At 42.6% G+C, this 19,277-nt stretch overlaps 1 protein-coding gene across 1 annotated transcript; it reads left to right on the top strand.

The window, feature by feature from the left end:
* Positions 1–242: 242 nt before the first annotated feature.
* LOC104525276 (transcription factor AP-2 gamma) lies at positions 243–6,595 on the top strand (the record flags this gene model as incomplete). Its single annotated transcript, XM_010168382.1, has 5 exons — positions 243–294; positions 1,849–2,071; positions 2,783–2,901; positions 4,299–4,440; positions 6,310–6,595. Coding segments are annotated over 5 exons (822 nt in total), but the record flags the coding sequence as incomplete, so codon positions are not given.
* Between the last annotated feature and the right edge of the window lie 12,682 nt (positions 6,596–19,277).

Genomic DNA, 19,277 nt, shown 5'->3' with positions numbered 1-19,277 from the left:
CCCCCCCAGCCCCGGACCCCTATAGCCCCCGGGCCGCTCTGCTGCCGAGCCGGGCACCGTCCCCTTCTGCACATCCCACCTCTCCTTGCCCCATCCCCGTCCTTGCAGCGAAACTCCCCTTTTCTCCCTTTCTGCCCTTAAAATGAGAGGGGGTGGGTTTCCCAAAAGCCCCCCCACCCCCTCCCGGCTCATTCCCTCTCAGCTTTTCAAGGTGCGAAACTTTCTCCCCTTTCTCTTTCCAGAATGTGGAAGATCAACACTTATTAATGCACGACCAGACAGTCATTAGAAAAGGTCAGTAAGGTGGCACTGCAGTTTACTTTCCCTTGTCAATAGTTGATGTTTAATGACACACGGGTGAATTGACGCCTTTTTATTTTATTTTTTTTTAAAAAAAGGCAGATCTCCTTTCGGATCTGGGGGGCGGAGGGGTTTTTAGGACACGCTCTGTGAGTTTTTCTAACGCAATCCGAAGGAAGGTGGTGACGGGGACAAACCTCAGGGGCTGCCCCGGTCCGGCGGTGGCAGCGAGCCTGGGGGGCGAGACCTTGGGGGGGACAGTGGCCATCCCCGCGGGGACAAATCCGTGCTCTGGTGTGGGGCTTTAATCGAAACCAGGAGTTGGACCGAATTTAATGGTGCCCTGGAATACGCGTGTGTAAAGCGACACGGAGCTTTTTTTGTTGTTGATGATTTTTTAAATCATGTTTGGTTTATTTCGTTGTTGCTAGCACTCGAAGACAGTTTGGGGTGGTTTGTGTTTTGTTTTGGTTTTTTTTTCTTCAACTTCTTTACAAGACTTGAGAAGGGAGTGAGTTCACTGGTATAAGCCTGCTCGGCTTTATCATAATCAAAATGGTTTTGTAACTGAGGTTTTAAGGAAGAAAGACGTATTGACTCAATTTACAGTAATTTAGGGGTTTTTTTTTCCTGCTTTTGTTTTTAAACAAATTTGCGTTTAAAAAAAAAATCAGTGGAAGTTTCCTCTGAAGACTTCAAACAAATACCTAACTGAGGAAAAGCAGAAGTGTTTGTCAGAGCGCTGATTGCTGCGTTTAGCTCATGGGAGAATAATTTCGCTGTCAGATGCACCACTGAAAAATCTTTCCCCCTCCGGGGAGCGGGGCCGACCTCGGCTCGTTAACCCTTTCCGATCGGTGCTGAGCCAGCAGCACCCCACCAGGGGTTAACTGGGTGGATTTGCGAGGGGATGGAAAAGCTGGAGCTGTGGTTTGCTGCCTGCAAAGCCTTTGTTGTCCCTACTCACCTAAAGGCTGAAGCCATGAGCGAGCAATGTTTTACTTTCAGTTCTCTTCCGCATCCCGCTCTCTTGTCAAACTCTCTGTTATGAATTTGTTGGGATTAAATTCCAAAGGCGGTTTCTTAAATCCCTGTGTGTGAGGTGGAAGATGAGCCCCAGCAGGAGCTGGGGGGCTTCTCCCTGCCCTGACTGCGGAGGAGTTTTTGGCAGTAGCTGAAGGATGCTAATTTGCAGTCTGTAGTTGTATCTGGCTTTTTATAAGTATGGATTTGCTGACTTGCTGCATCCTGCTTCAGAGATGTGGATGGGGGGGTTTTTGTGCCTTTTAAAAAAGTATTCCTAGTTGTGTTTGGCAGCTCCTTGAAATTTGGTGTGGCAAAATATAGCAGTTCAGGACTAGTAGTGGGGACCTTTCAGTGGCAGCTGAGCCCCGTGCTGCAGATGGATGCTGGGGTCACTGGTGTGAGCATTTAACACAAAACGAAATCCAGTCTCCTGGTCTCTTTTTGTAGTAAGGAAATTCACTTGCCACTTCCCATTTATTTTTCCCTTTTATAAAATACCTGCTTTCCCTCCTCCTCCTGCAGGTCCCATTTCCTTAACGAAAAACAGTGCTCTGAGTCTCCCCTGCCAAAAGGATGGATTAATTGGAGTGGTCATAAACCCCAATGAAGTATTCTGTTCGGTTCCGGGGAGACTTTCCCTCCTCAGCTCCACCTCGAAATACAAAGTGACAGTAGCAGAGGTGCAGAGGCGGCTCTCGCCCCCCGAGTGTCTCAACGCCTCTTTGCTCGGAGGAGTACTCAGAAGGTAGGCTGGGACTCCCCGTACAAACACCCCATCCTGCAACCATCCCCATCGTCCCTCTTTGTGATTTTTGGGTTGTGTTGTTTTGTTTTTTTGTTCCCCCCCGCCGCCCCGTGCTTATGTGTGTGTGAGCAGCCCGGTTAGCACAATGAGGAGCTAAGAAAGCCTTTTAGCAGATTTCTGATTTTTAAGAAGCCCAACAACACTGAATCCTAATAGGCTTTGGAAATAAAACTTCTTTGCACTTCTGCTGCTTCTGGAGAAGTGCTATTAACAGCTCTGACAGCAATTCTCATTCTCTGTTTAGAGTTGGATTTTTTTGTCTCAAGAATGGTTTGTGGAGCTTGCTTGTTCCCGTGACAAACTGTCTCTCCTCATGGAACAATTTTTGGATTAAATATCCTAGTCTGGATTAATCATTACAAGGACATTTTATATGTCCTTTTTTGCCTACACTTAAGGTGGTATGTGATTGTTCTACAGCTGTTGGTTTCGATGGTGCAGTTTGAAACACTTTGATTTTGACCTCTGCTGTGTTTCATCCTGGCTGTACTAGAGCATTTAAGAAGTAGGTCACTTGAAAAGAGAGCCTGTTTTTTATCTTTCCCCTTGTAGAACCCTATTGAATGTCAGTAACTGGAATTTCTCATCTTTAAAAAGAAGTGTTCCCTGAAGATAAATAAGGCCATTTTTTTTTTTCCTCTTTAATTACAGAGCCAAATCTAAAAATGGTGGCAGATCATTAAGGGAAAAACTGGATAAAATTGGCTTGAATCTTCCTGCTGGTAGAAGGAAAGCTGCAAATGTGACACTATTGACATCTTTGGTGGAAGGTGAGTCTTGAATGTGTCTTAAACTTTTTTTTTCCCTTGTGTGCAGCTTTTATCCTTTAGGCAAAGCATGGAAAGGCTAGAAAGCCAATGAATGCGAGAGAGAGATTTTTTATTTTAAAGTGAGCATGATGGGAACATTGCAGCAACTAACAGCTGTGCTGCCTCTGGGGGGGCTCCTCTCCCCTTCTCCCTTCAAATCTGGTCTCTAAGCCCTTGACTTCAGAGCTCTACCTGCACAAACCCAGCTAATACTCCTCTTCCTCATGGTTGCATCGCAGGGATGCTGGCAAGGATGCAGGGATACATGCCCAGATGTCCACAATGCATGTCTGTCCAGTCTGTGTTTCTTGAGGGGTGCTGGGCTGTGTCAGTTTTGTAAGGGTGTGTGCAGAGGCAGGCAGGGAAGGCAAAAGGGGTGAAACTCATCACACTAGTGGCTTTGGTTCCCTACTAGGAAACTTTAAAAGTCCAGGGCAGCTGACTAACGCCTGGCCCTACCTCAGTGGTATCCTCAGAAGCTTTTCTAATAAACAAGCATATAAAGTGAGATTTATAGCTTTTGACTTCCTGATAGGAAACTGGAGCCCCTTTAATCTGTAACATGTTGTGTTGGACCCTCTGTCAGTTAAGGTGACTTGAGAGGTGTATATATATGTATGTGTGTGGTTATGTTCTGTGTTCCTGTTTAAAGCAGGTCCTGGGAGTGGTACAATTTAACAGGGATAGGAACAGCAATTGAAAAGTGAAAAATGATCTAACAATACCTTACTGTTATTTCACTTTTTCATCAGCAACTTCCATTTAAAACCTTTCTTTGGAAGTTGGGTCTAAGTGAGCTTATGCACAGGTACCTGTAGCCAGGTACATTGCAGGTAACGCAATGATCAGGCAAATCCATTTTTTAAGCCTGATGAAATTACCATAATGAAAAAAAGGGACCTAGTTATAGATGTTATGATTTTATTTTCTATATGAAAATGCTTACTAGGGAGAAAGTATTTAGAAAATATAGTAAACTGCTAGCCACTTTATTATGTAAGTGAAATTTAGTAGCCATTTAAAAAAAAATCAGTGGACGATTTGATTTAGACTGAATTCTAGTCTTTGCTGCACAGTTAATCTGGATAGAGATGGGAAGATTTTTTTGTACAGAAGCAATAGAATTATTTTTTGTAGCAGTCACCACGTAGATCTTTTTTTCTGGATGCAAACTTACAAAGAAACACAGATTTATTAATTAGAAAATGCTAATGAGTGGTATAGTAAACACAGCAGTGTCCCTTTCTAAAACAGGAATACACTTCAAAAATTCACAGCACTTTCCTTAATTTCCCTGATCTCCTTATAATAAATAGATGTTACTACATTTCTTAAGCACTCCCTTTTACCCATGCCAGGTGAAGCTGTACATCTTGCTCGTGACTTTGGTTATGTATGTGAGACAGAGTTTCCTTCCAAAGCAGTGGCTGAATATTTAACTAGACCACACATGGGCCGCAATGAAATGGCAAACAGGAAGAATATGCTTCTTGCTGCAAAGTAAGTTTTGGGCTTGGATTTTTTTTTTTTTTTTTCTTCTCCTTTTTAGAGATGCTTTTGTGTGACCATGAGTATCTGTGACTGGGGACAGTTTGGTACATTTTCATGTGTAATTTTAATCAGGGAGATGAAGCAATTCTTTTTATTTGGTTTTGGTTTAAATTCAACTATTGCAGTTGTTATTTTAGTCTGAACCAAAAATAATAATAACAACAACAACTCTGTGTGATAACTCTAAAGCAGTTTGGACTAGTTTTGTTCTTTTAACTTTAGTAAAAAACTTCAGAGAAAGCCCTATACCAGGACAGCTATATCTCTAAGAAAAACATATCCCTGGGTCTGATAGGGTTGAGGACCTGGAAAGCATGTGTGGTCTGGGAATGTGAATCAGTGTCAGGACTGGGAGCAGGAGGTGGTTCACCTACCTCTGTTCATGCAGCCCAGAGGGGAATCTTGGAGATGTTCCTGGAACTCTTGGAGAGTTCCTGGTGGTTGTGCTGGGTGCAGGGAAGCTCAACCACTTTGTCCTCGTAACTGCTTTTGGCTGTAGCAGCACACAGGATTCAGGATTTCCCCATGGGACACTAGGAGTCAAGAACTGTGGATAGTCACTTCTCATAATTACAGCTGAAAGTTTTTATAATGAGAGCCAACCTTTGGTAGATGCAAAAAATCCCTATACTTAAGTTAAATTCCTATGGCAAAGCCTGATGAACAGGGAAGGAAGAGTAAAGGAGAGAAGCTTTATTATGGCTGTTCCGCAGACACTTGTACCTGCGAGTAAACCACATACCAATCAGGTCTCTGGGGGGAAATACCTGCATCGAGTCATTCTTATCTCAAACTGGTGGCTGGAGTGCTCATTGTCCCCTTTTCCCAGCTCCAGCCTTGCCAGGCTGAGGTTTAACAAACCCTTCAGTTCATGATCTGTTCTGCTCCGAGATGTTTTGTGCTTTGGGGTCGATGTAATTTCTTGCTTTTGAAGCCACCCTCGCTCTGCAGAAGATCTGAGAAAACTTGCTGAAACTGCTGAGAAGAGTTGTCCTGACTTTGGGCTCAGATTAGGCATGCAAAACATACTCCTTGTTGCAGAATTAATCTAGCTTTCCCAAAAAAGACCTTCTTTTACAAGAATCCATCTCCTCTTTCCTATATCTTGAACCTTAAGTTTTTACTGAGCACTATCCCTCCTGCTCTTCAGTATTACCATTATTAGTATTGTTATTGGCACAGTCATTTTTTGGAAGATGTTTGCGATTGAGAAATTCTGATGAAGTGATAATTCTGTTACGATTGCTCAGCTCCTGTGAAATCCCATCAAGGGGACAGATTTACAAGCAGCAAACAACATATGTTTGTGCGTTATTAACCATTCATGTTTTGCCAGGCATATGTGTTAGTGTTTGCAGGATCAGGGCCTAGGTCTCTGTAATAAAGGAGGCACATAAGTACAACATGCAGAACTAAATTGAACCTCCTCTTCAGCTGCTGTAGTCTTTCTAAATCATTTAACTGCAGCTGGGGAAGTTCTCAGAGAAACTAGTACTAAATTCCCACTCCCCCCTTTAAAATCTAGAGCAAATGATGCAGAGCCAGCCAGAAACCAGAGCTGGAAAGATTATTTTGCAGAGTGTGTACTTGTTTTTGTGACATAGATATAACAGAAGGTTCATCAGAAACTGGGTGCTAATAAATAGGTTTTAATTTTAGACACTGCTGCTGATGGAGTAATGAATTTCTGAAAACTCTAATTCCCACATAACTGCCAAATATTTGATATAGGTTTTCTCTGTTAAATTTTTATTTATTTATCTGATTTTGCATAAATTCCCACCATGGTGTAAAGCGTGATCATTTTGTGTCTTGCAGGCAGATTTGTAAGGAATTCACAGACCTCCTCACTCAGGACAGAACTCCTCTTGGAAACACGAGACCTAGTCCCATCTTGGACCCTGGCATCCAGGGCTGTTTGACTCATTTTAGCCTGATCACACATGGCTTTGGGAGTGCTGCCATCTGCGCTGCCATGACATCCGTCCAGAACTACCTAAATGAAGCATTAAAAATAGCAGACAAAACATACATGAACGCTGGCGACCAGAGCCCTGCAGAAACCAACAAAACCATTGATAAAATGGATAAGCACAGGAAATAAAAGGAGATAAACCAGACTTTAAACTCTTCCTCATAAACACAGACTGGGATCTTCTTGCTGGGGGGAATATAGAGATTTGGGGGTTGTTTTGTTTTTTGTTTTTGTTTGTTTTTTTTTTTTAAGAAAGGAGGGGAAAAAAAGGAAAAAACCCATCGTGTTCAGGATCTTCACTCCCCCTGGATCCATGAGACAAGTCTTTCTAAAAGCTGCAGTATCCCTTATCTGTGGAAGCAATTGCCAGAAGATAAGTACTTGGTACAAGTGTATTGAAATCCTTTGCTGTAAAAGTGGTGCTATAAAGGGGTTTTGATGGAAATATGCAAAGAGATATATTTAGATTTTTTTTTTTGCTACATCTAAGTACCTAGTGGTGACCAGCTTCGTGTATAGTTTTTAAGATACAGATTGTAGATGGAAGCCTGTTTGTTATCTGATAAAATTTCAGGGTTTTATTCTCTCTAAATGCAACAGTAAGAATAAAGCAGTATTAAACAATGGTATATAGATTTATGTACATTAAATTTTTTTATAAACACCTGAAAATAGTATTACTCTGTGGGTTGTTTTTTTGTTTTGGTTTTTTTTCTTTTTTTTTTTCTTTCTCTATTTTCAGATTACCATAGGAGAGTACTAAAATCCTGCTAGATTTAAAAGCTATCTGATGGCATTTGACATGCTTATTTTTATAGAAATATTCAGGCTTTTAAAAACTGCAGTAATGTTGGCTGCAGTGGATACTACCTTGATTTTTTTTTTTTTTAACAAGGAATAGTTCAAAATTAAAATGCTTTTAGAAAATTCACTTTCTCTGTCTAAGGATATTGCAGCTTTATTCAGATATTTATATTGTCTTGTTTTTAAATTGGGAGGGAAACTTGAAAGAATAGGCACATAACTTTTCTTTTTTACTTTTTTTTTTGCCTATTAAGGCCAAAAAATATTTCCAGGGAGGCTTTATGTGTATTAAGGGAAGCAGTGTGTTGAATGTAAATATTTATTTATGTGTAATTTAATCGGATTTGTAAATAATGGTGAACTTTTTAATACTTTTTTTTAATAAATGGGTTTAAAATTTTAATTTTGGTAAGTATTTCAAAGGTAATGGGTAAGCTAAACATATCTTTAGGTTTATGCACAGGTATGTTATACAGGGTATTTAAGACTTGTTTTTTTGTTTTTGTTTTGTTTGGGTTTTTTAAAAATATCTCAATTCTTGCCACTGAAGATTAAATCTAATCTGAGGTGTATGTTCACAAAGCAATAATTTTGTGCATCATTCACCTGATAACTGACTAGACATGCAAAATGAGTGTGTGAGTTAGTGTGTATGTGAATAATGGAGGTTCCGAACTATCTTTACATATTTGTAAATGTTCCCAATATAATTCTGATGTATATGATAACCATATAATAAAAGTATTCTGGATAGAAGCATGGAATGTTTTGTTAACTGAAAACGGTTTTGTTTTCTTTCGATACTTTGGGAATGTGGGGCGAGTAGCACTAGAGGACATTATGTATTGAGTCATAATTGCAGCACTTTGTTCGGATTAACAGAACAGAAATATGAAACTGTTTGCCAGTAAAACTAATGGTTTCAATTAAACATGTTATGTATCTCCAAGAATCTTTTTTTTCCTTCCGAAGATGTTATTATCATGCTAGCAGCCTATTTAAATAGGCAGCTTAAACACAAACTGCAAGGCTTCCTCTAAATAAAAATCATCCTACCAGCTTTGTCTTCTAGTGAATCTGACTTGGACAAATATTTGCAAAATCTTGTTGTGTGAAATTTGATGGGTCTCCCAGCTGGTTTCAGCCCAGTTTTACTGATTTGAAGTTTACAGCATTTAGCAGAAAGTCTCTAAAATACTCTGCACGGTCTTGGCGAGGCGGGATCTGAGCACTCAGTGTCTCTGATGCAAAATGGCCAAACAAACCTTCCTGAAGAGAAACTTTTATTTATTTATTTATTTATTTTTCCCTATAACATGAACCTGGACTTTAGTCTCTGGCATTTCAACGCCTGATCAATCTGTCAGGTGTGTGGCTAGGGCAAACATGATGAATGGTGCCACTGGACATAACTGCAAATAAGAATTTGGTTCACAGCATGGCAGCGTGTTTCTCTCGGACATGGAGAGAAGAGGCAATATGCACCATTTCTGAATTCTTTGTTTATAAATTCTTTTTATGTTCTCATTTTTTCCTTTAAAGGATAAAAAAAATACTGAAGGTATGCAGGGAGGAGAGAGGAAAGGGATGCTTAAAGAAATGAATGAATATATTGGTGGTGAGCTGGGAGAAAGCTGTTTTTTGAGTTGCAATCCAGTCCCCTTCTCTCCTAAAGAGGTGTGAAATTCTAGTCTTTGCATTTGTTAGACTCATTGTAGCACTTGAGAAATAAGCATTTTGGACAATGTGTAGACACAAGCATAGCCAGGACATGTGATGACTAACAGAACTTCTAAAATATACAAACAATACACTGTTCTGGTTATATTTTTATTGATTATATTTGTGTATAAATACACACAGAAATACTCTAGGTATGGTTAAGAGCTTGTTTAGAGACTGTGATGCTAGAGTTCTGGGTTTTTCTTCTGTTTGCTGCTGGACTGCTTATACAGCATATATAGTAAGATATTTTAGCTACCAGACAATGGAATCTTGCTTTTTTATTAATGCACAAAACCAGGCTCTGAAATAATTGCCCCTTGGGATAGGAAATAAGGATGTTTCCATTTATTCCTGCGTGCATACAAGCAAAGCCAGTCAATTGTCTAATGTACTGACTTGGGTTCTATTTATATGTTTGGAACATTAGAAATATTGAGTTTCCATTACCTTAATGCTTTTCCTCTACTGTATATTTTAGATGATACATTATTTTGAGGCTCAACTACCTTATAAGCTGTGCCAGTAATAGGAAACAAGAACGGTGCCTTCTGCTCCATTCACTGAAAAGTTAAACTCTGACCTGAACTTGTCTGTCACCTGAAATTGTGAAGCTTAAGAAAAACGTAATAGGTTAGTAAATTATCGTGAAATTTAAAAAGCACAGTTATTTGAACACACAGGAATGTATTTGTTTGCCTTTTCCTGATGCTCAAAATTTCATGTTTTTTACTGCTTTTATATAGGTTATTCCCAGGATGGCTAAAAGAAAAAAGTTATAATGCAAGACTCCTCTTAAATTCCATTTGTAAATTTCCTTTGTAAATTGAATATTCAGATGACTGTCCAATCTTGTCCCTTGCCATTCTCCCAGAAAAATAATGGCTTTAGTCTTTATACAAAGGAAAATTATTTTATTGGGATTTAAAATAAAAATACTGAAGTTGAAATGGGACATTGTAAGTATTGCACTTCTGCAAAAATGTTATTTGTTCAATTCATATCACTCAGTATAAAAACAGCTTATGGAAAAAGAAAATATTTCAATCATCTCTTGCTTGGCCATCAGCAGCAGCTGGGCATCAAAGGGCATTGGGGTCCTCCCAGGTAGTGCTGGAGCCATGGCAAGCAGCAATGCTGCTTCCACCTGCGGTAGCTGAGGGCATGGCCTTTGCAACCCTCTTACCTGACAGGTGACCTGATTGTTACAGATTATTAATTGCAAGCCTGATGATTATTCAAGGCCCCAGCTCATGAAACATCTTGACTTCACATTGTCGTCGGGCAGTGTTACTTTCAGTTTAAAAAGAATTTTTTCTAGCACTCACAGCTTCAGAGAGAAGTAATGATGCAAAACTAGTAATATATAAGAAAACAAGGATAAAGAATGAACTTAATTGAGTAACTGATTTCAGTTAACTTCATTTTTTACTCCCAGTTTTTGCTTTACCCTTCACTTGTTTCACTGTTATTTACAAATGGTTGATCTCACCCTGTATCTCTTGGCTGCGGTCCTACTGCTGTCTGTCCCTCTGCTCCCTCAGCCTTTTGCAATAAGAATAAACCCAGCAATGCAGCTTGAAATGGGTCTAACTTGCTGGGATTGCCTGCTGTGCTTATTTGTTATAGTTCTTTCTTCTCTATTTTTTCCTGCATGTGATGTTTATGTACATCTTTGTAGTTATTTTGGCCCAGTGGTGTGCAGTCTCTGTCCTGGCAGTGGGCTTGGGCTGCCTTCTCAGATGTGTTCTGCAATGACAGCTTGGTTTTTTAAAAGTTTTTTTTGTTTTGTTTTGTTTTTTTTTAAGGAAAAAAATAGAGTGCTGTTAAGATTTTTGTCCTAAAATTGTTCTTCACTAAAAGAACATTATGAGGTTAGAGACAAAGATGCCTCCATCTCACTAAAAGAAATCTCCAAAGTGTAACATGTCACTGTTCATTGATGTTTGCAGGTTTTTGTACGGGGAACCTGGAGCCAGTTTGGTTGAGTGCTCTGGGATCCCAGAGGGATTGTGACCCAAGGCCTGGTGGTGAGCCACAGAAAATACATACGGCACCATGCAAATGACAATTTGTTCCTAAACCCTGGCCACAGCAGAGATACTGTGTCTTTGCAAAAATCTGTGCGTTATCCAAACCAGTTGTGGTGTGTCATAACACTTCCATGGTGCCTGGTTATTGCTGCTGCCTCTTGCCCAACCTCACCTTATCCACGTAGCTGCATGGACGACCAGCTGTCGGAATCACACGGGGCCTACGCTGGAACCGTATTTTTAACAAATTGTTAAATTCTGTTCTGCATCATTTGCTGCCTTCTCCCTCTCATTTTCACTTTAGCAGGGTTATATAAATAAGTTTTCTCCCAGTTTCAGATGCCATTTTGCATTCATTGGATGTTCTTGCATGTCTTACAAGGATGTTCCAGCTGGTTTCCATGGGCCATTGTTGTGTAAGGGCTGGCCACAAATATTCAATTTTTCCTCTCCTTTGGCTAAACAGCCCTTTTTAACTGGTTCTTGTGAAGGCCTTGCTCACAGGCTACTACTATTCCATGACACATTCCCTGAATATTCTATTTGATCTACAGTTTTACCCATAATTTAAAATTAAAAACATGTAATCATACAGACGCTCTCTCTGCCATGGAACTCAAACACTTATTCATGAATATAGCAGAAAGTTGAGATCTACAATGAACAAAATAACAGAAGTCATTTTTTAGGTGAGCTTTAGAGCTTACATTTTGAGGTCAATCAGCATAAAACTGAGGGAAAAGTAGTAGTTTAAGGGAATCTGAAAGGCAGTGTTCTTCAGTTCATCGCTGCAATAAAAAAAAAAACAATTGAAAGAGTTCTTCAGTAAGAACAAAAAGTGGTCTAAAATTATGCCAGGTCCCTTGTTACAGACAGGTATGCTGAAGCAGAAAGAAGGGAAAATGTTTGATCACAGCCCTTTGGGAGGACAGTGCCTGTCTGGGAGCAGAAACCACTTTTGCCAGGTCCTCATCCTATCCTTCCTCCTTTGCATCACATCAGCTCCACAGAGAGAGAAAAAAACCCAACAAACCCAAACGACATGAACAGTGCAGGTTTTGAGGCATATTGAGTGAAATGCATTATTTTGGCTTTGTTAGGTACTAAGATGCCCTTTTCATTGTGTCAGAGCGTTGCACCTCTGCTTGTTGCTGGAAGACCACAGATCTGAAAAAAGCCTCAAAGGGCAAAGATGTGCAGCCATGAGCCCTGCTGCCGGGGCTGCAGGTGTGGGGTCATCCTCTGCGGTGTCTGCTGGGGGACACAGGGGCAGAAGCAGAGCTTGACCTGTCCCTTGGTGCAGCCTGGCAGCTGGGTGATGCTGGAGCTGAGCTGGGTGCTGGACTGTGAGCTGGAGTGGCTGGGATGGAGGCACACGTGGTTTTGGCTGCACAAGCGAAACAGTAATTAACCTTCAGCAGAGGGGTAGGGCAGGTACCTGAGACCAGTAATTTTCTCCAGCTCTTGCAGAAAAATTAACCTGAGCTCATTTGTCAAGCTTTGAATCCTTAAATCTATAACTCTAATTAATTAAGAATCTCTAATTACCCCAAAATGGTGCTCTATATTTAAGGCTAAGGTGTGGTGAAATCCAGAGAAAACATGAGAGAAGCTGGAGGATGATCAGAGCTGGAGAGGCCAGGAAACTGTGTTTTCAGAGATGAAGGTGCACGTAGGTGCAAAAGAAGCCAAATGGCTCAATGTGTCAGTGAGACCTGGGGCAGGTCCTAAACTGCCAGAAGCCACTGTCCAGTATTTGGACATCTACCTTTGGGTGTTCTAAAAAAGTAATGACTACCAAACCTCTCAGCAGGGGGTTCTTACATAGGACACCAAAAGCCAAGTCATCTTTAGGATTTAAGCCCAAATCTGGGTATTTTCTATACCAGAAGAACATCAGACAAGAGACTGGTTCTTTACAACCTTGAACAAGAAACCCTAGAGGGGATATTATTGAAAACACCAGTGCAGATGGGTTCTGGCCCTGCCCTCATAAGACGAAAAAGCCCTTTCACAGCTGAGGTCTTATTATATTAAGTTAAAAATTTATAGCTTTTAACTAGGCTGTAACCAGTTAATGTGACTCAGTTAAAGATGTAATGTGGATGTAGGCATTACTTAGAGCTACCATTTTTGCCTTACTACAGAGGTTATTGTTTTCTAGACCTCACACACAAGTTCCTAGAAGCCCAGGCTAAAGCACATTTAGGAATTAGGCTATGAGGTCATCTGATTGAGGGGAATCAGCTGGGTTTCGGGCTGATTGACTTCAGCAGTGCAGCAGACATAAGCCTGAAACACTCTTTTCTGAGCACTGTTGAGTTGAACTCCTTCTCTGGGACCTGAGAGCACCATTGTTTCAGTCAAGGTAAGGCTTCTCCTTGTCTGCTGGGGGTGTTTGATAATAGGGTGTACAGTGGCTGTAGACAGGGACTATCTGCATGTGTATGAAGTTGTTGTGAAGCCTCTAAAGGAGGAGAAAAATTATGTATGCTTCTAGGTAAGTGGTGGGGTCTGCCCTTCAGAGCCTCAAGTACTGCCTTCAATAGTAGGAGATCTTTGTATTGTCTGGCAAATAAATGCTTGTGCTTAGTGGCTTTGTCTGGTGGAAGATAAAGGTTGATAAGATTCTGGTAAGGCTGGTGTGAGGTATTCCTGTTAACTTCCCTGCAGAGAGTGTTTCCAGGGATTCACTCCAGAAAAGCTGCTGGGTTCTGGGAAGGAGTTAGAGTAATCAGTGATCTTTGTTAACATTTGAAGAAAAAAAAACATCTCTGCCTGGTATTTTTCAGAACTTGTGTGATTGTGGTGTTAAAAAGAAATATAAGTGTAGCTAAAATAAATATCTTTTTTTTTTTTTTTCCCCCATATTTGCTGGCAAAGTAAGGTATAGCAAATGACATCAGAAAGGTAAAGATGAGAATGAGTCATTGGGTGAGAAACAGGTTAAATCAGTTATGGGACTTCCTTTCCATTCCTTTTTCCTCATATAGCTTAAGGTATGACAGAAGGAGAGAAAAAAAAAAAAAGCATAATCAGGTGTTTGGATTGCTTCAACCAGCACTGTTTGTCTGGGTTGGTCAGCACACGGCAAATGTTCTCCCTTGCCACTTTATTGAGAACCTCAAGGCTTTCACCTTGGAAGTGCTTTGCCCTCCAAGCTGTGCGGTGCTGGACACAGGGATGCGCTGAAGCCTCCGCACATGGGGACCTGGGCTCTCTCTCAGGCCCTCCATGTGCACTGCGGGTGGGTTGTGCTTGGGCACCCCATGGGTGCTGACTCACAGCGGCGGGGGCCACCTCTTGCCTCGCCACTTGGCTCTCACAGCACCTGGCTGGCTCTGGAGGTCTTGCAGCCAGCACTGAGCAGGCCCCAGCCTGTTTGGGCTGGGAGATCTAACAAGATCACAGCCAGGGCCAGGGGTGATGGCCGCAGGCCATCATCTTACATAAAACCCATACATTTGCATAATGTGTTTTACAAGATTAAAACTGAGGAAACTTTTCTAATTTTTTGCATAAAAGGGAATAAAATGGGTGAAAGAGCTTTACAAAAATGGGATATCAGAAACTTGTGGTTTCCAAACTGTCAGTAACTGGGTTTGAAATGATTCCTAGGGTGACAGTCTAATTTGGAAATCTCTTATGGTGAGTGTGTACTTGGGAAAACAAAAACCATAAACAGAAAGTGAATATTGGACCAGCGACGGGGAAACTCATCCCTTTTGAAGGAGCTGTTTCTCCAAACCTGTTGGGTGCCGCATGTAGCATAAAACCCTCCTTCTGCAGCAGGGCTGTGGCGTGGAGAGCGTTGCCAAAGCTTGTCAAGTCACAAACCCAAGGCGTTCTTACTTTGCTTAATTACGGTGAGTGACTCTGTTGCTAATGCAGAGGTCAGTAAATGGCCTATGATCTCCAGAAATGCACCTTACTCGCAGACTTGGCCAGTGCTGGCTCGCTGGGAGGGAGTGGATTTTTGTGCAAAGGCCACTGCATGGATCGGTCTGCTGATGACTTCTTGTTCAGCTGCACGTGCCTCCTGTGCTGGCCTTACTGCTTCCTGGAGGTGCTAATACTGCACAAGTTCTCTGGTAGAAAAATATGTGGAGGTGAGGGAAAAAAATTCCAGGAAATTGCAAAGCTTGGATGTTGTCTCTGCTGCCATGTATTAGGAAATGCTGGCTGGTGCTTGTGAAAGTCTGATAAATGCCTCGGAGGGTAGTGATGGCCACAGAGCTTGTTAGCTACAGCTGCTGCATTTAAAAAAATGAACAGAGAAGTTTGCCACTTTAAGGGAGGGTAGAAAGCAAAAAAATGTCCCTGATGGCTGGATGTAAATGTAGGCTTGGAAATTCAGTCACCTGCTCCCATAAAAGTGTGAAACTTGGGGGCACATGGGGCTCCTAAGCTGTGGTAGGGCAGATGCCCAGTTCTTTCTCAGGTCATGGGGTGGCCAGGCTGGGCAGCAGAGCTGGCTGGAAGTGATTTTCTGCTGTTGCTTAAGGAACTGGCTATGATTTTAATAGCTGGTTTAACTGAACCAACCAAACTGCTTCCAGCACAGCCCTGTACTTGTAGGTGATGAAGAGACTTGAATGAGAGGCAGCATTGGGTTTCCCGAGAGGCTTTGTTTTAGCAGGGTTTGGTTTACTAATCCCTCACTCAACCACTCTCTGCAGGACTCACAAAGCTGTGGTCTTCAGCTTCTCCCCAGGACTTGGCAATGGTGTCCATGGCTATGCACACGTACATGGGCGAATTCATCTCTCTGTGCAGAGGAAAGGCAGTGGGAGCTGCTTGCTCTGGATGCAGGAGATGTAAATTTGTTTCTTGTTACAGTGAGCTACATCTGGGGTATCTTATGTTCAGATCAGGCACGTATATAGGGCCTCTAACTGTTACTGAAATAAATAGCTGTGAAATACCTAAGCACCTTACAGATCAAGAATACAGATCTAAAAAGGCAAATATCTGCTTCCCATAGGAGAGTTGTGAGGGTGTGAATGGGCTGTGGTCCTGGGGTGAAAAGTGCCATGGACAAGAAACCCACCCTGTCAGCACAGCCAATACAAAGTGGTTGTACAAGGAACTGGACTTGTCTGGTGAAAAATGTTAATTTTTAATTTTTTTTTTTTATTATGACTCTTCTCCCTGCCTCCCTTTTCACATCTCTTGTGAAATAAACCACATAAAATTACTAGTAAAAAAGGGAGAATTCTCCTGCCTTATACCAGGGTGCAACTTAAATATGGGGGGAGGGGGAAGGCAATAAACAAACATATTGAAAGAGGGGACTGCATGGAGGAGTAGCTCCATGTCTGTGCTAATATATCTCATTCAACTTGCAACACTCTGTATGTCTTTATGTTTTTCTGTTTTTTTTTCCTCCCATTCTTCCCTTTTCTTCTTCCCTGAGGTTTATATCCCTGCCTTTTAAAGTGTGTCCCTGCACAGATCCAGAATGGGCTGTGTGTACTGCTGTGATCAGGACAACACAAGGAAAGCCCACTCTTCTCATGGCTCCTACACGCAGTTCCCTGAACCCTAAATATGACCTAGATCAGTGTGTGTTTAGGGGTTGTCAATACACCTTCCACTCAGAAAGGTGGAAATGGTTATTACATGATGCACTGGAGCTGGGATGCTGTGGAATATCCTCTCTTGGAGGTTTAATGAGCCATATTACAATAACGAGTCAAGCAAACCAGTCTGTTGCTGGGTGTGAGAGCTGATTCCTGGAGCTGGTGATTTGATGTCTGGCTGCTGGAAAAAATTCTCTTTAGTTGACTCTTGTCCTATACTTATTTCTGAGGCCTGAAAGGCTGTCATAGGCAGGCAACTTTGGAACTGTGTCCTGAGTGCTTTGTAGACAACAAAAGTTGTGGGTCCTAGTTTATCCAGAAGAATAGTTTGAAGGAAGGAAGATTCTTGTGTCTGAGGAAGAAACTTGAAAACTTATGAAGCCTGAACTGGGCAAATAATGGAAAGAATTAAACCACTTTCTCTCAATTTTTTTGTTTGTAATCATGGTGAAAGCAGAGTGTTCCCTCTGGCATGTGTCAGCTGACATTTACAATACAAGGGAAGGGTGTCAAAGAATGTACACCCTTAAAAAATGCGTACCTAAAAAACCCCCTTGAGGCCCAGACTCCCTTCCAACAGGGTTAAAATCCAGAGTCACCTAGTAGGTGTAGGTAGGAAATTGCATCCCTGGGAGGGAAGAAGCTGAGGGTAAAATGCACAACTGCTCTTCTAGGCTGTGCTGACTGCAGCCTGGCTGCAGCGGGGCTGTTGCAGGACTTGCCGAGGGGAGGCTTCCATGGTGTTTTCCAGCATGAGGAGCATGCGAGCATTTATGGTGAGTCACTGCTGGGCTAAAGCACTGCCTAGCAATGCCGCTGGGTTGAACCATTTTGTAAGCCTCTGTAGTATAGAGGTTATTCTTCCTGTTACTTCTCTTGGCAGCACTGACTTGTTGTGACAGTGATGTTGCTGGCTGCTGCTATTATTCCAGCCTTCTTGGAGATGCAAAAATCACGCTGTATCTGGGGCGAGATTCACAGTCAGATTAATCCCTGCTCTGTAGTTAACTGTTCTGAGTCATGTCAAAATACGATAGCCCCTGTGTGCAAGGGTTACAAACTGGGAGGGATGTGGCTGGGAGCCCCTTTTCTCTCACATTCTGGTGCTGGACCGCATCACCTTCTTATACAAGAGGGTCATTTGTCTCAGTACACCTCCGACTTTTCCATGCAGTCATGCATTTCTGATCCATGCTTCAACTTCCTGCCTCATCAATGCAGCCCTTATCCAGCCCTTAGCATCTCTGCAGCTTTACCAAAGCACAGCTTCTCTTCCTCAGAGATGTGTGCTGGGTAAAATGCTGGCTTTCTTGGGGTGCTTTATGTTAAGGGGTAGAAGAAACCAGCCAGAAGCTCATGCCTTGTTCTTGCTCTTCTAGTAGTGGTGGAACTGGGGCACTGTGCTCTCTGAACCATGCCACTCCACGCTCTGTCCTTGGCTGAATTTAATTCCCTGCCTTTGTTGGGAGAAAGCAGCCATGTGTGCAGCAGGCAGGTGTCCTGCCGCCTCTCCTCGAAGCACCGGTGGAGTTTCTCATGTGTCACGACAGGAGCTCATTAATGACATCCCCACATGAGGTCTGTGGGCATGGGGTGTGGGCTGCCTCACACAGATTGCTCTGCATGGGATTATTTCCACACACTCCCCATCCAAACAGCCGCTCGTTCTGCATGAGCTCCTCTTGCAGCTCTCGGCACCGAGGGAGGGTGGCTGGGCTGGGTGCGGGGGGACTCTCTTGTTGCAGGCCTGTGTGTATGTACAGACGTGTGGGTGCAGTTGGGCCCGCGAAGAGTGGGGAGGAAGTTTTGGTAGGTTTCATCTATAATTTCCCTTCCAGTTTGAGAGATTCCCTCATTGGAGAGACCCAGGTTTCCTTTATGGCTTCTCAGTCTGTGTTTCACCCGCTTTTTTTTACCCGCTGTGCAGGGTGTCCGTGCCCAGGCGCTGTGGGGCCACAGGGCCCTCTCTGAGGAGAGGAGAGGTGAGGGGCTGCCTCAGCTGGTTCCATGATGGCCCCACAGCTGAGCCTGTCACCAAGGCTGGAGTCTCCCTGTGAAAACTGGTGTAAGAAAGTGCAAAATGCTGCCCAGGAGTGAGGGGGCAAAAGTGTGAGAAACAGCCCTGCCACCCCTGAGGAGGAGCTCGAGGTGTCGGAGCAGAGATTCCCCCCGTGGCCATGGGGTACTCGGGCTGGAGTGGGGGAATAGTGAGGGGAAAGGGGCTGCAGGGTGGGCCCCTGGTTCCCCATGTCCTCTGTGCCCGGTGGGACAGTGGATGGGAGGTAGAGGAGTAGGGAATGGAGTGAGGTGAAGCCTGGGAATAAGGGGAGAGTGAGGTGGTGTTTTAATTTTGCCTGTTTCTCGCCATCTAAATCTATTTGAGTTGTCAATATGTTAAACTAGTTTTCCCCCAATCAAGTCTGTTTTGCTTGTGACAGTAACTGGTGAAGGATCTCCCTATTTTTTTTTTAATTTATTTTTTTATCTTGAGCTTTTTCATCTTATTTTTTTTCATTTTGTTTTCTCTCATGTTGAGGATGGGGTAAGAGAGCTGCTGGATGGGTGGCTGCAGTCCAAGGTCAACCCACCACACTTGTACAACACTTTTCACCCAGCACTTATGCTATATCCTTGCTTCTTTTTATTACAAACTTTCCTTCTTTCTCTGCT

Source organism: Antrostomus carolinensis, unplaced genomic scaffold, assembly GCF_000700745.2.
Source record: "Antrostomus carolinensis isolate BGI_N321 unplaced genomic scaffold, ASM70074v2 scaffold1995, whole genome shotgun sequence".
In the NCBI taxonomy this organism is placed as follows: domain Eukaryota; kingdom Metazoa; phylum Chordata; class Aves; order Caprimulgiformes; family Caprimulgidae; genus Antrostomus; species Antrostomus carolinensis.
This window is presented reverse-complemented; position numbering and strand designations above follow the sequence as displayed.